The sequence below is a fragment of the Podarcis raffonei genome, chromosome 3, assembly GCF_027172205.1.
Source record: "Podarcis raffonei isolate rPodRaf1 chromosome 3, rPodRaf1.pri, whole genome shotgun sequence".
NCBI classification, from domain to species: domain Eukaryota; kingdom Metazoa; phylum Chordata; class Lepidosauria; order Squamata; family Lacertidae; genus Podarcis; species Podarcis raffonei.
Genome location: NC_070604.1, coordinates 11,298,067 through 11,313,388, shown reverse-complemented (window position 1 = coordinate 11,313,388; position 15,322 = coordinate 11,298,067). Strand labels below are relative to the sequence as shown.

Below are 15,322 nucleotides of genomic sequence, written 5' to 3'. Positions count from 1 at the left end.
CTTCCCTCCCCCTAGGCGCAGCATCCCTAGGCAGTGCTGGATTTGTTGTGGTTTAGTCGTGTCCGCCTCTTCGTGACCCATGGACCAGAGCACGCCAGAGCATGGACCAGAATATGCATCTTCCTTCCCCTTGGGGACACGGTGGCATCAAAACTATTGAGCAGATGTGTGTTTGTTACTGAATAGGGCTCTAGTTTACGAGTTGTGCTTTTGAGGTGGTGGCCCCATTCTGCTGGGGCTGTAAGTAAGAAGTAGGATCAAGAGGTATTTTAATTATGTATTTATAGAAATATTTATATAACACTAATTAATAAACAACATATCAAAGTGGTTCAGAACAACTACATAAAGCCATAAAATAAAAAGCATATAAAAAGATAAAATCAGTTAACTACTGTGGTAGTATGTATTCTTAATTGCCTGCATAAGCCGACGGAATCAGAAAGTTTTCAGCAGGCATTTAAAAATCGAAACAGAAGAGGCCTGCTGAATCTCTGTTGAACTGGGCTGGTGACGCTAAAAGCTTGGTTTCTTGTCGTTGTCGAATTAGCCTCGCCAGCTTGGGGGAATGACCAGCAGCAACACTCGTGCAATAATTGAGCTGGGATATAATGGTATAGCTCTTAAGATCACAGAACTGCTTTAGTCAGGTGTAGTTTTCTCTCCAAGAGAGTAAAACTTTAGTTTATATATTGTTTATAAGTGTTGCACTCGAATAAATTCAGGCCTCTTATTCTGTCATCTAAAATGTAAAACATGGGTAGAATTATTGTTGTTCTTTAGTCATTTAGTCGTGTCCAACTCTTCGTGACCCCATGGACCAGAGCACGCCAGGCACTCCTGTCTTCCACTGCCTCCCACAGTTTGATCAATCTCATGCTGGTAGCTTCGAGAACACTGTCCAACCATCTCGTCCTCCGTCGTCCCCTTTTCCTTGTGCCCTCCATCTTTCCCAACATCAGGGTCTTTTCCAGGGAGTCTTCTCCTCTCATGAGGTGGCCAAAGTATTGGAGCCTCAGCTTCACGATCTGTCCTTCCAGTGAGCACTCAGGGCTGATTTCCTTAAGAATGGATACGTTTGATCTTCTTGCAGTCCATGATCTTCTTGCAGTCCATAATTCAAAAGCATCAATTCTTTGGCGATCAGCCTTCTTTATGGTCCAGCTCTCACTTCCATACATCACTACTGGGAAAACCATAGCTTTAACTATACGGAACTTTGTTGGCAAGGTGATGTCTCTGCTTTTTAAGATGCTTTCTAGGTTTGTCATTGCTTTTCTCCCAAGAAGCAAGCGTCTTTTCATTTCGTGACTGCTGTCACCATCTGCAGTGATCATGGAGCCCAAGAAAGTGAAATCTCTCATTGCCTCCATCTCTTCCCCTTCTATTTGCCAGGAGGTGATGGCCCAGGAGGTGATGAACACTCAGGGCTGATTTCCTTAAGAATGGATACGTTTGATCTTCTTGCAGTCCGTGGAACTCTCAAGAGTCTCCTCCAGCACCAGAATTCAAAGCTAAACAAGCTGTCCCCTTCATGGATCACTGCCTTGCCGTGGCGAAGGGGCTTGAATAACTCACTGCAGATCAGTGGCGTAGCGTGGGTTGTCAGCACCCGGGGCAAGGCAAGTAATTTGCGCCCCCTAACCCATGGATTTTAGCACTCAAGTGCGAGCACGCCCCCCCCAGATGTTGCACCCAGTGCAGCCGGCCCCCCCTGCAACCCCCCACGCCACTGCTGCAGATGGTGACAGCAGTCACGAAATTAAAAGACGCCTGCTTCTTGGGATAAAAGCAATGAGAAACCTAGACAGCATCTTAAAAAGCAGAGACATCATGTATAGTTAAAGCTATGGTTTTCCCAATAGTGATGTATGGAAGTGAGAGCTGGACCATAAAGAAGGCTGATCGCCGAAGAATTGATGCTTTTGAATTCTGGTGCTGGAGGAGACTCTTGAGAGTCCCACGGACTGCAAGAAGATCAAACCGATCCATCCTTAAGGAAATCAGCCCTGAGTGCTCACTGGAAGGACAGATCCTGAAGCTGAGGCTCCAATACTTTGGCCACCTCATGAGAAGAGAAGACTCCCTGGAAGAGACCCTAATGTTGGGAAAGATGGAGGGCACAAGGAGAAGGGGACAACAGAGGACGAGATGGTTGGACAATGTTCTCGAAGCTATGAACATGAGTTTGACCAAACTGCGCGAGGCAGTGGAAGACAGGAGTGCCTGGCATGCTCTGGTCCATGGGGTCACGAAGAGTTGGACACGACTAAACAACAAAACAAGCTATAGCTTGGGGCCCCCAAAAACATTTAAAGAAAAAAAAACCCGCACCCCCATCCTTTTTTAGGAGAGCAGCCTGTGACAGAGAAACCATCATCGTGGTGAGAGCACTAAGCAGACCTGAGTACAAGGCTATTACAGCATGATAGCAAACCTAAAAATGAATATTGTGGGTATGCTGTATTGACCACAATCTGAGTACATACAGATAGCTTTGCACTGTAAATGCTTCCTCTTCCCAAATGAAAACTCTATTCCCCCCCAAAAAAACCCTCTATTTGCAGCATATCATAAACAGTCCCTACAATATTAATGGCATGAGTGCAATTACATCAAGCCACAAAAGTATTTGTGACGATTTAAGGGAAGGGTCAATTCTCACATTGCATTTTTAGAAACTGGCCTTGGATCAGTTCCTGGAAGTAATAAACATAAGGAAGGGTACTTACTGGATGTTTAAGAGTGCACAGCTCATATAGAATGCACCCCAGCGACCATATATCACTGGAAAGTCAGGTTTGAAAAGTGATATTAGCTTAAGGCAGGAGTGGGGGAACCTCTTCAGCCTCTCAGGCTGAATTTTGGGGTTCTCCCACCCTGGTGGGCCACTTTGACAGGTAGGCAGTGCCGGATTTACATATAAGCTAAACAAGCTATAGCTTAGGGCCCCACTCTCTTGGCCCCCCCAAAAAAAACTAAAGAAAAAAACCTGGACTTACATTTCCAAAATAGAAGATAAAAAACAAATAAAATAAAACCTACATACAGCAGCAGTGGTTTGTGTTGTGTAGGCTCCTATGATGTAAATCAGGGGTGACCAACTCCCAACTCACCAGAGTTAAAGACGGGCAGTGATCTACCGCCTTTTTGGGGGTTCAGGTCAAAGTTGTTCAGCTTTTTTTAAGAAGGAAGTCCCTGTTTTGGGGGGTGCAGGCAAAGTGTTTAGCTTTTCTTAGGGGAGCCGGCGATCTACCACAGATGTCGGTAGATGTCACGATCTACCTGTTGGCAGTGCCTGATGTAAATCATGGGCCCTGCCTGCTCCCTAAAAGATCACTATAGTTTCTGTATATAGCCTACATTCTGGATGGACTTTTTGACAATTGCTTTGATAAAATACATATTTTGTTATGTGCAAATGGCTTTAGATACCTATTAGGTCCATAAATTACCATATAGCATATATTTGTTAAGTTGTGGGTGAACATAACAGACGACACAGCGATTCTTCAAACAGCTCTTGCTTATTCACAGGCCAGAACAGAACTGAACTGAAGGGTTCAGCCAGCCTGCTTATATAGAGCTCCACTACAACGCAACTGTAAGACTTTCTGTAACTACCCAATCACTGAACGTCACTTTCAATCCCTTATTTGCATATTGTGGACCTGAGTGAAAACTATCTACAGTATCCCCCTGCTGGCCCAGGGTGAGAACTTTAGTACATAACAATATTCAACACAAAAAAACAGCAACAATTGCAGATAAAACGTGATGTGCTTGGAAAGTTCATTTTAAAAGGAATTTCAGTTCCAGTCCACCCTCTCTAAAAAGGAACCAATTTTGCTTCTGTTAAATTCACATCATCCTCATCAGTTTTCTGTCCTTGTTTCCATCCTTTTTCTAGATGAAGCCCCTTGGAGCAAGGAACTACCATCTTATTGGCTGTAAGCACCCTACATATGGATGGCACTGTGTAAATAACCTTTGAAAGTTTTAGAATTAAGTTTTGAAAAAACAATTGTAAGAACTACAAAAGGATATAGAGAAACTTTAAAAAAATAAAAATTGTTTGAATTTGTAATTACCGTATTTTTCGCTCTATAAGACGCACCAGACCACAAGACGCACCTAGTTTTTGGAGGAGGAAAACAAGAAAAAAAAAATTCTGAATCTCAGAAGCCAGAACAGCAAGAGGGATCGCTGCGCAGTGAAAGCAGCAATCCCTCTTGCTGTTCTGGCTTCTGGGATAGCTGTGCAGCCTGCATTCGCTCCATAAGATGCACACACATTTCCCCTTACTTTTTAGGAGGGAAAAAGTGAGTCTTATAGAGCAAAAAATACGGTATCTCCTGGTGCATTAAGTTATCTTGTTGCATATGTGAAGATTTAAAATACACTATTTTCTGGGAGAATCCCAAGGCCCATTAAATCAAGCCAAGCAGTCAAGAGGTTTTTTAGGCAGGTCTCCATAGTGTCTTTGGATTAGGAGAGGAATCTGATTGTTTAGGTAGAGGTAGATCTCATGGAGCATCTACTGAAGTATAAAATATATTTGCAGTCTACGTTGGCTTTAGGACAAGATATTTGAATCTGTTGTTTTCCTCTCTTATAAAGTGCTTAGCTTAATTCTTTCTGGAAGAAACGTATCACACAAAAGTGGATATAAATTATTTTATTTTAAACATGTGTTACTATAAACCAAGATTTAAACATTCATTTAAAATGTTTTTAAACTTCTGCAGTGGAAAAGTTCTAAGGAAAAGTTATACAAACAGGTTTTTAGAGGGATAGCACTAAATTTTAGAGACAAGTTTTACAAGAGATTGAAAAAATTGTATATACTGAATAGTAGGGTTAGTAGTTACTGCTAGAATTGAATTAGTGTTAAGGCCAGAGGAAGTTATGAGTGTGCCATCTCAAGACCCGCTTCACATTTCTTAACCATGGTTAGGAATGTGAGCATTATGTCTGTACTGGAGCACGATTCAGAGATGTTTATTTGAAAATGAAAAATACACACACAACAAAAGACCACCTTATTCTTAGAACTTACACGTGCAGATTAAAGGCATATTAATAAACATAACCAAAGAAAACCACTTTGATGGTCACATCCATAAACCAAATAGATGACCAAACATTACTCACTGTTATACACCTTATACACCAATGAGACGCTTTTCTATTCAATACAGCTATTATTAGTTGCATCAAAAGCAATGTCGCTCGTGTTGTTTCTGATCATTTCAAAGAAACCTTAAAATTGTGCCATAATCACTCTTGACCTTGTTGGGTACAGAGTTTGCGCAGTGCACTGTTGTGTCTGTAGATGAAACCAATGCCTTCAGCTCCGAATTCTTCAAGTTGTTCAAGTGAAGATACACAAGGGTTGTGGTCTTTCAACATATCTGGCAACTTCTTCTTTTGTATGCGGCTAGAACGTCTCACAGGAGTTAAAAATTTCAGATCCTTGATTGCAGGATGGTTACCGTCTCCCTGCATTTTTTTATTTGTGCTTGGAGATCAATGAGGGAGGGAAAAGAGGTAGGCCATAAATACAAAATATTTGCAAGATTTCAACTTGTTATAATGCAAGCAGACATAAAGTTTGACACTGAATATTACCGTATTTTTCGCTCTATGGGACGCACTTTTTCCCCTTCAAAAATGAAGGGGAAATATGTGTGTGTCCTATGGAGCGAAGAAGCCATATCCCCGCGACCCTCTCCCGGCTGGAGAGGTGACACGCGGCTATTGCAGCAGCCTCTTTAGCCACGCACCACCTCTCCAGCCGGGAGAGCGCGCGCGGGGCTAAAGAAGCCCCCCCGCGACCCTCTCCCGGTTGGAGAGGTGATGCGCAACTATGGCAGCAGCCTCTCCGCTGCGCGCCTTTCTGCTGCTCCCCGACCTGCTCTTTGGGGCTGGTGGTGGGCTTCCCCCCGCCAGCTCCAAAGAGCAGGTCAAAAAGAACCTGAAGCCTGGAGAGTGAGAGGGGTCGGTGCGCACCAATCCCTCTCGCTCTGCAGGCTTCAAAGGTAGCCGCCTGAAGGCGGCTGAACGCACCTTAAACAGCACCTTGTTTTGGAGGGGGAAAACAAGAGGGGGAAAATTCTCCCCCTCTCTGCGCAGCGCCTCCTGCCGCTTCGCTGAAGGGGCACTGGGCAGAGAGGGGGATAATATTTTTTCCTTGTTCTCCCCCCTCTAAAACAAGGTGCGTCCTATTGTCCGGTGCGTCCTATAGAGTGAAAAATACGGTAATTAAGTTATTCTCTCTACAGCACTAATCTCAAACCGGCAGCCCAACAATGTTAGATGCACCAGGTCTGCTGTGACAGAGAGGCAACATATAAACTGAACTGGAGAGCTGGGTGAGAAGATTAGGACTTGTTGTGGTTCACTGGAATGATCTTTCTCAGTTGCAAGCTTTACTTTGATATCCTTTGAAAGGCTTGCAAAATAAATGAATAAATAAGCCATACCTTGCAGAATTACCCCCCCCCCCAAAATACTTACTGAGTTCTCCATTCAGCTTGAGATTGAACAAAGGTGTCAAATATAATGACCCACCCACATTCAAAACCAGATAGAGAATGTAAACCTGAAGAGGCAGCTTACCTTATCAAGGAGGGAGTAGTTGACAAGTTGTACTTAATTAAGTACGAGCCCCCTTTGTCAGTTTCAGGAGTTGGGAACTCTAGTATTCTCTCTCCCTCTGCATTGCCGCTATCCTGCTCTTCATTTCTGAGAACTGTAGGCTTCTCTTCTTTATTTTGGTGCTTTTCTTCAACTGCAATGCTCTCTTGTTCAGACTTCAAACAAGCCTCTGCTTTTTGAGAAGTCACTTCATTACCAGACTCCATCTTGTTATTGACGTTTAATTCCTCGAAAGCGTTTTCTATCTTCTCTTCACCTAAGTGAACTTCTGCCTCATGATTTAGAGTGATTTCTTTTTCCACACATTCCTCTGAAAATAGAAATACACTGTCATAAGTCAAGGTGACCCAGAACTTTTTCCTGTGAAAAAAAATGAAATTCAGGGGTTAACTTACTCAATGTAGACTAGTACCATATCTTTTGATAGTTAAATCACATTCACTATGAAGTAGAATTTGTAGCACATTTTTGTTACAAAAATAGGATGAATGGTTGTATTTCCAAACAAGTTGCGACTATACATTCAAAATAAGTATCTTGATAAAACCTGATGAAGAATGGTCCATCTTTCCAGAAAGGTAATTTTAAAATGTAGGCAACAAGCAGAGTCACAGTATAGCAAACCAAGGACAGAAATATCTTCACCGACTATACATTTCAGCTTTTAGAATGTGGAACAATAGCAACAGTTACAGCTAAGAAGGTTAGGAGCCAGATGCTTTAAGGAACAAAGGAAAAAGAGGAAAAAAGTTAATACGTTCATAATTGCACTCAAATTAATGGGCGCAGATAATCTCCAGTTAAAGTTTCTACTTTGTTATAAAACTATTAAATTAAGGGCAACAGGTTGGGAGTTGGGGAGTGTGACCATCTTAAATTAAAAATAGTTAATCTTACCAGATTTGGATATGATTTTTGTTTTCTTCATAACATCTGCCAATGTACGCCGTAACTCATCCTTGGGCTACAAGAAATGTGATTTTGTTAGTACCAGATCATGCCCAAGTCAATTGTAATTAGCCAGTGTGCTGTAGCGGTTCGCGTTGGACTAAGACTGGGAAGACTCAAGACTAAATTCCCACTTGGCCATGAAACTCACTAGGTGACTTTGGAGTTATCTACTTTACAGAGTTGTTGTGAGGATAAAATACTACAGTATGTACACCACCTTGAGTTCCTTGGATGAAAAGTCAATAAATATAAGCTTTTACGTGGTAGAGGACACAATCACGGAATTTTAGAAAATAAAGCCTCATCTGCAGAATGCATAAAAATTACTCTAATTAAATATAAATGCTAACACAATAACATTTAAGAATTCTTACCTGTGCTCCTGCCAGAATTGCCTTTTCATAGATAGCAAGGACCTTTTCAATGGAGCGAAACTGTTCGAGACGCATCTGGCATACCCAGTATTTGGCAAATTTCTTTGCATCTGGCACAGACAAGGTCAGCTTTTCCAAAGTGGAATGTATGTCATCACCTGGATAACCCTAAAGATAGATTGGCTTACTTTTTAAAAATTCTTATGCAATATGAATCCCAGAGGTTGCTAGTTAATCTGTTGCAGTGAACACTGAACTCTTGCAGCACTTTTTATAGACTAGCAGATTTATTGTGGTCTAAGTTTTCAGAGATTACGGACCATGTCTTCAAAGCCTAGGGTACAGCAGAGACCCAATGCCTCCCCGTATTTAGCACAGAACTTGGGGAAGATCTCGTCTGTTGCAACCCACCCTAAATAAGCACGCTCTCTGTCCTCTGCAATACAGCTTGTGCTGATTGAGGGCCAGTCAACAGAACTAGAGATCGTTACCAGTAACTAACAAATATGTGGACCACCTCTTATTGTTCATCTTAAATTGAGAGTTAGGCCTGCAATAGCATCTTTATCCCTGCTAATGAATTATTCCCCATGTTCTGCAAGGGGTTTATCTCCTAAGCAAATATCTAACAGATTTTTTCCCTCAGGAGCCATCTGTTTGGATTATATTCTGCCTCATACTCGTGTGATCACCTCAAAACGAAAGCAACTCATGGGGAAAATGTGACTTTATTTTGTACAGCATGAATTCATCTGGTCCCATGTATAATGGAGAAGTTCTTGCAAACAGCAGGATTTTATCATTAAGGAACCTAGGAACACAGGAAGCTTAAAGGTAAAGGGACCCCTGACCATTAGGCCCAGTCATGACCAATTCTGGGGTTGCGGCGCTCATCTCGCTTTATTGGCTGAGGGAGCTGGCGTACAGCTTCCGGGTCATGTGGCAGCATGACTAAGCTGCTTCTGACGAACCAGAGCAGTGCACAGAAACGCCGTTTACCTTCCCGCTGGAGCGGTACCTATTTATCTACTAGCACTTTGGTGTGCTTTCGAACTGCTAGGTTGGCAGGAGCTGGGACCAAACAACAGAAGCTCACCCCGTCGCGGGGATTCGAACCGCTGACCTTCTGATCGGCAAGTCCTAGGCTCTGTGGTTTAACCCACAGCGCCACCTGTGGAAGCTTGCCTTATACTAAATCAAACCTTTGGCCCATCTAGCTCAGTATTGTCTCTACAGTGACTGACAGCAGCGCTCCAGGATTTCAGAGTGGCAGTCTCTCTCGGTACTACCTGGATATGAGAATGACTGAACCTAGGAGGACCTTCTGCATGCAAAGCATACGCTCTACCACTGAGGTATAACAAATCATCCGTTAAAAATGTCTCCCAAATCAACCCAATTTCCCCTTAAATTCCAACATGGTCTTGCCTTTTATGGTCTTACAGAGCTGAATGAAAGTATTGAACATATACAAAAGCTTATTTCCTCATGACTATGGCTTAACAGAGGCCTCACCTCCTCAATTAAGTGCAGACATTCCACAAGGGTCTTGTTGACGCTGTCACTCAGTAGTCCTTGTTCATCTTCGTCTGCAAGGGCAGACCAGAAGGATTCAACTGGTTCTTTTATAGTTTGATGAAAGGATTCTCTTTCAGGCAGAGTATAAACAGATACGGGAGGTGGCAGCTTCTTTAGCCCTGTCAATGGCGGCCGTTCAGCCGGTCGGGTTCTACAAATGAGTCAGTATATTAGTAAGTTATCAACATTCTGCTTTGCCCCTTCATAATGTAATTAGGAATAGGCCATGCAACAGACCCAATACAGATGTAACCCAATGATGCCCAAATGCCTAAAGGTAAAAGTACCCCTGATCATTAGGTCCAGTCGTGGCCGACTCTGGGGTTGTGGTGCTCATCTCGCTTTATTGGCCGAGGGAGTCGGTGTACAGCTTCCGGGTCATGTGGCCAGCATGACTAAGCCGCTTCTGGCGAACCAGAGCAGTGCACAGAAATGCCGTTTACCTTCCTGCTGGAGCGGTACCTATTTATCTACTTGCACTTTGATGTGCTTTTGAACTGCTAGGTTGGCAGGAGCAGGGACCGAGCAACGGGAGCTCATCCCATCGCGGGGATTCGAACCGCCGTCCTTCTGATCAGCAAGTTCTAGGCTCTGTGGTTTAACCCACAGCACCACCTGCGTCCCTGCCCAAATGCCTAACCATGGGTAAATAACTGGTGGTAAACAACAGGTAGGTTTGATTTGAGGAAAATGGACTGGTATGCCAAATTGGACCCCAATGTGGGCCAAGCGTGGCCTGCAGGCCAGAGGATCCCCACCTGTGTATAGTATCAGTATCCTAAACCTAAAAAGTTGACCTCAAAAGAATTTGGCTTGTTTTATTTTTGGACAAAATAACTTGTGCATATCCTAAATTTACAGAGATCTAAGCCAATGTTATCCCCACACCTTTCTATTACCTTATTCCTTTTGCAGGTTTCGCTGGATTACGTTTTCTGATGCCGTCAGCTGATTTCAAAGCTGAGACAGCACCACGAGCTTCAGAAACAGGTCCCGTTAAATGTGGTCCAAGTCCAGTTTCCGTTGGAGCATTTTTCTTTGTTCTGTGCACAGATCTGTTAGCACTGATGAGCTTCCCATTCCGATTAGGATTTCTTTGGGATGCCCCATTATTCACTGGTGTTCTATTGATAGTTTTTGTCTCATGGTTCAGAATGGGCTTTGGCTGGCCAACAGGCACCTTCACAGGAGGCCTGGCTTGAAGTGAGAGAACAGCTGCAGGTTTGGCAACAGCAACAGACTTAGAAGTATTAACTGTGCTGGTGACTCTATCATCCTTTTTGTCTGCAATACTGCTTGTGGATTGAGTCCTCACTGCTGATTTAGGAGCAGCAGCCATAGTGTGCCTCCTATTCTCATGTTCTGGTTTTCTTCTGAAGGAGTTTATTTTAGATTCTACTATCCTACCACAATATGAGCCAAGCGCACGCTTCTCTGAAAGGGGTGGAACGAAGATGGGTGGTGCAGCTGTTTTCAGCACTTTCTCTTTTCCATTTCTTTTGAGTAAGGAGGTCTGGTTAAAGGACATGTGCTGGCTTTTCGTTTTAGCTGGTTCAAAAACAACTGCCAGGGGGCTACAGTTTGTTTTTGTACTAGCCAGAGGGCTACAGTTTTCAGCCAAAGAAATCTGCTTCAATATGACAGGAGACTTTAAAGCTTTTGGAGAAGCTAAGTTTTCCTCCAACATGTCATCCACTTGGGTCCATAGAGGTCCAACTGCATTTTCTTTGTTTTCCTGAAATATTAAATTAACATTATAGACCTTTTTCTCCACGCTTTCCAACATAAAGGCAGTGCACATAGCCACATGAAAAACAAAATGGTTATAAGAATATCTGCTTTACTTTTTCTTTAAATAGGAAAATGATATTATTTCAACACCATTATTTCCTATATTATCATAGTGTAATATACTCCAGAGAATAATACTACCAGGTAATTAGAAATGCCAGACAAAAATCTCTAGATCTAATTCTGTTGTTAGAAGCAGATGAAAGCTAGGAGCTAAATGACAGCTTAAACCTAGGTTATGGGCACAACAATGGAATGTCTAGGCACATTTTTTTTTTACAACAAGAATACAAAGCTGAAAATGAATGAACAGCAACTAAAATATTATGTCCATTTTTCACATGGTCTAGTCCAGGCATGTCCAACTCCCAAGAGACTGCAATCTACTCCCAATATAAAAATACTGGCAGGGATCTCCCCATTGTCAGTGGAGGATGAACCAAAGCGACAGAGCGGAGGCATTCATTCCAGTTTTAAGTAATGCAAGCGAGTCCCGCGATCGACTGCGATCAGCAGGGGATCTACCTGTCGATTGCAGTCGACCTGTTGGACATGTCTGGTCTAGTCTTTCCCCTGCCCACTCCCCTAATATTCTTAAGTCTTCTCCAGTCTTCAGAGAGCAGATGGAAGTGGGGAGGCAGAAAAAGGTCCGCCTTTCCTTCCACTCTGCAGTTTTAACCTGAAATCTTAGGCACAGAGCTCAGAAACTGCTCGCACTAATGAAATTCCCTGTTGCAAAATGCCCTTAGAACAATGGGAATTTTGAACACTGCTCCCCACCCCATTTTCATTGTATGTAAAGCAATCAATCAAGAACTGTGAAACAGTATGTATGGGTATGTAGATATGTGTGTAATATAAATGTAACGAGCAAGAAAAGCCGGTTTAGACTTTTTATTAGTTAATTTATAGTTAACATTTTAAAACAAGTTATAAAAGCTACTAATGCATTATTAGAGTTATGATCTGGAAATTCCTGGGCTTATAAATAAATTTAGCTGTCTGTCTTTTAGAAATAGATTCCTCATTCTCTTCTTTAACTACAAACTAGTATAATCCACCTTGAGTCCAAAATTCCAGTGAATGAATACAAGAGACATATACTTACTGGACTTTCCATTTTTTGCTTCACCAATAAAATTGTCCTGCGGCTTTTGCTTGATAAGCTGTTAGGGGACCAAAAAAACAAGAGCTGAGCACCAGGATCGCTTAACAAGAGGGCATTCCCAAAGCTTTGACACCACAACTGAAAAAAAGCCTTATCCTGCAGACCCACACTTCAGACATAGCTGTAAACTATGTACACTGTCCTGTCCTAAGCATCGCGTTCATCCATTTCTATGAGCCTAGGTGGAGCACGGGAGCTGAGCCTCTGCCAACTGATCTAAAGAGGGAAAGCAGGGTCCTCCGCACAGAGGAGGGCAGCAGTTTAGAGGCTGGTCGGAGCTATGGGAACACGGCAAGCAAAGGAGATCCTGACAGCTTGCAAGTCTGAGCCCCACATCCTGGCTGTCATAGCACCGGAGACTGACGCGTTTTCGAAGAGATTTTATCATGGGTGCGTGTTGAGCCTGCATTTATATACGCTCTATACAGCTGACTGTGCCCCTAAATACCCCAGTAATAAGATCATTAAGTTTGCAGATGATACAACGGTGGTTGGTTTAATCACGGCTGGAGAGGGGGAGGACCTGTTGATGGCATTTTACCATTGTACTGTGGAGAGTGTATTAACTTATGGTCTGTGTGTGTGGTTTGGGAGCTGCACGGCCAGGGAAAAAACAATGCTGTCCAGGGTTGTAAAGACTGCAGAGAGAATAACTGGGTGCACTCTTCCCACCTTAGATCAAATCTATGCTGTCAGGTGCCATAAGAAAGCTGCAGAGATAGCACAGAATAGTACACACCCCAGAAACTATCTCTTTCAGCTTCTGCCTTCTGGAAGAAGGTATAGGGTTATAAAGACCAGGACTAGCTGCCTGAGGAACAGTTTCTACGCAAATGCAATTCTGGTTTTAAACGCATCATAAGGAGTCTCTATAGTATACTGTATTTTAAAATAGGGTTTCAGAGTTTTTAGGGGGTTTTGAATGTTTTATGTAGATTTTCAATTTCATTGTTCCTTATGGGACAATGACAATAAAGATATCGTATCATCGTGAACCGCCCTGAGATCTACGGAGGAAGGGCGGTATAGATATGCAGATGACACAACCTTGATGGCAGAAAGTGAGGAGGAATTAAGGAACCCTTTAATGAGGGTGAAAGAGGAGAGCGCAAAATATGATCTGAAGCTCAACATCAAAAAAACGAAGATCATGGCCACTGGTCCCATCAAATCCTGGCAAATAGAAGGGGAAGAAATGGAGGCAGTGAGAGATTTTACTTTCTTGGGCTCCATGATCACTGCAGATGGTGACAGCAGCCACGAAATTAAAAGACGCCTGCTTCTTGGGAGAAAAGCAATGACAAACCTAGACAGCATCTTAAAAAGCAGAGGCATCACCTTGCCAACAAAGGTCCGTATAGTTAAAGCTATAGTGTAGTGATGTATGGAAGTGAGAATTGGACCATAAAGAAGGCTGATCGCCAAAGAATTGATGCTTTTGAATTATGGTGCTGGAGGAGACTCCTGAGAGTCCAGTGGACTGCAAGGAGATCAAACCTCTCCATTCTGAAGGAAATCAGCCCTGAGTGCTCCCTGGAAGGACAGATCTTGAAGCTGAGGCTCCAAGACTTTGGCCACCTCAAGAGAAGACTCCCTGGAAAAGACCCTGATGTTGGGAAAGATGGAGGGCACAAGGAGAAGGGGACGACAGAGGACGAGATGGTTGGACAGTGTTCTTGAAGCTGCCAGCATGAGTTTGACCAAACTGCGGGAGGCAGTGGAAGACGGGAGTGCCTGGCGTGCTCTGGTCCAGGGGGTCACGAAGAGTCGGACACGACTAAACGACTAAACAACAATGTTGATGATGATGATAATAATAATTATAATAATTATAATATGGGGAACACCCGCCCAAGCGACAACGGTCTGCCTGAATGCATGGCCCCGGGCCAAAGGGTAAAATTCTGTTTTATCTGCTTGTGGAGGAACCACAGACGACCCGTCATCACCACCCCTCCCTGAGCGGCTGGGGAAAATTATTATTATTCTTATTAAATAAGCTTGCGTTATCGCGCTCACCTGCGTGAGGAGCTCGACCGGACTTCGTCTCCGCAACTGCCACTCTCCTTCGCGGCGCCTCCCAACTTCGGTTTAAATCACGCGCGAGGCGAAACGGTCTTCCGGAACGCGATTGGCCTGAGAGCTTGAAATCGTCCAATTAGAATGAACGCGCGCGGGGAGGGGGAGATGCGGTGCTATTGGCTGCTGGGGTACGGCCGAGTCCGCCCACAGCACCGCCCCCTCACTTGGGGCGAGAGCTGTTGCTCCAGGCCGGTTCCTGCTTCAAACGAGGAAAGTGCGCATGAGCGGGAAGGGCGAATACTTTTCAACGGTCCATTCAGGTTCTTAGCGTGGGAAGAGGGGAACGCGTGCATGCAAATACTTCCCAGGAAAGGAGGGTTGGGTGTATGGAGGGAATTATTTTTTTATTATTATTGTTTCGTCCAAGAGCGCATATATGCATGTGTGTAATTTAAATGTTGGTGTTAATTGCATTCATTGTGCATGGAATTGTCTCTTGAGCTGCCCTTCCTCTTCATCTGACTAAATAATAATAATAATAATAATTAAGAAATTTGTATTTATACCCCGCCCTCCCCGGCCAGGGGCGGCTAAGACCAGTAAAATTACAATTACAATTACAATTAAAAAAAACAACCAATTTAAAATACAGGTTAAAATATAATTGAAAATGCAGCCTCATTTTAATAATAATAATAATAATAATAATAATAATAATAATAATAATAATAATAATAATAATATTTATACCCCGCCCTCCCCAGCCAAGGCTGGGCTC

The 15,322-nt window shown here is 43.2% G+C and overlaps 1 protein-coding gene across 1 annotated transcript; it reads right to left on the bottom strand.

Moving 5' to 3' along the window:
* Positions 1-5,164: 5,164 nt before the first annotated feature.
* On the bottom strand, positions 5,165-14,665 carry CKAP2 (cytoskeleton associated protein 2). Its single transcript, XM_053380549.1, has 8 exons — positions 14,542-14,665; positions 12,463-12,520; positions 10,463-11,298; positions 9,501-9,714; positions 7,986-8,153; positions 7,558-7,624; positions 6,622-6,970; positions 5,165-5,521 (listed from the first exon to the last, which is right to left on the bottom strand). The coding sequence occupies exons 2-8, from the start codon at positions 12,472-12,474 to the stop codon at positions 5,281-5,283; spliced, it is 1,887 nt and encodes a 628-aa protein (XP_053236524.1). The 5' UTR covers positions 12,475-12,520; positions 14,542-14,665; the 3' UTR covers positions 5,165-5,280.
* Positions 14,666-15,322: the final 657 nt, after the last annotated feature.

Coding starts and splice junctions, on each gene's coding strand:
- CKAP2 (XM_053380549.1), bottom strand. Junction 9,715..10,462: donor AAACCTGCAAAAGGAATAAG/GTAATAGAAAGG, acceptor ACTCATTTGTAG/AACCCGACCGGCTGAACGGC. Junction 6,971..7,557: donor AAAAATCATATCCAAATCTG/GTAAGATTAACT, acceptor TTCTATTTTCAG/AGGAATGTGTGGAAAAAGAA.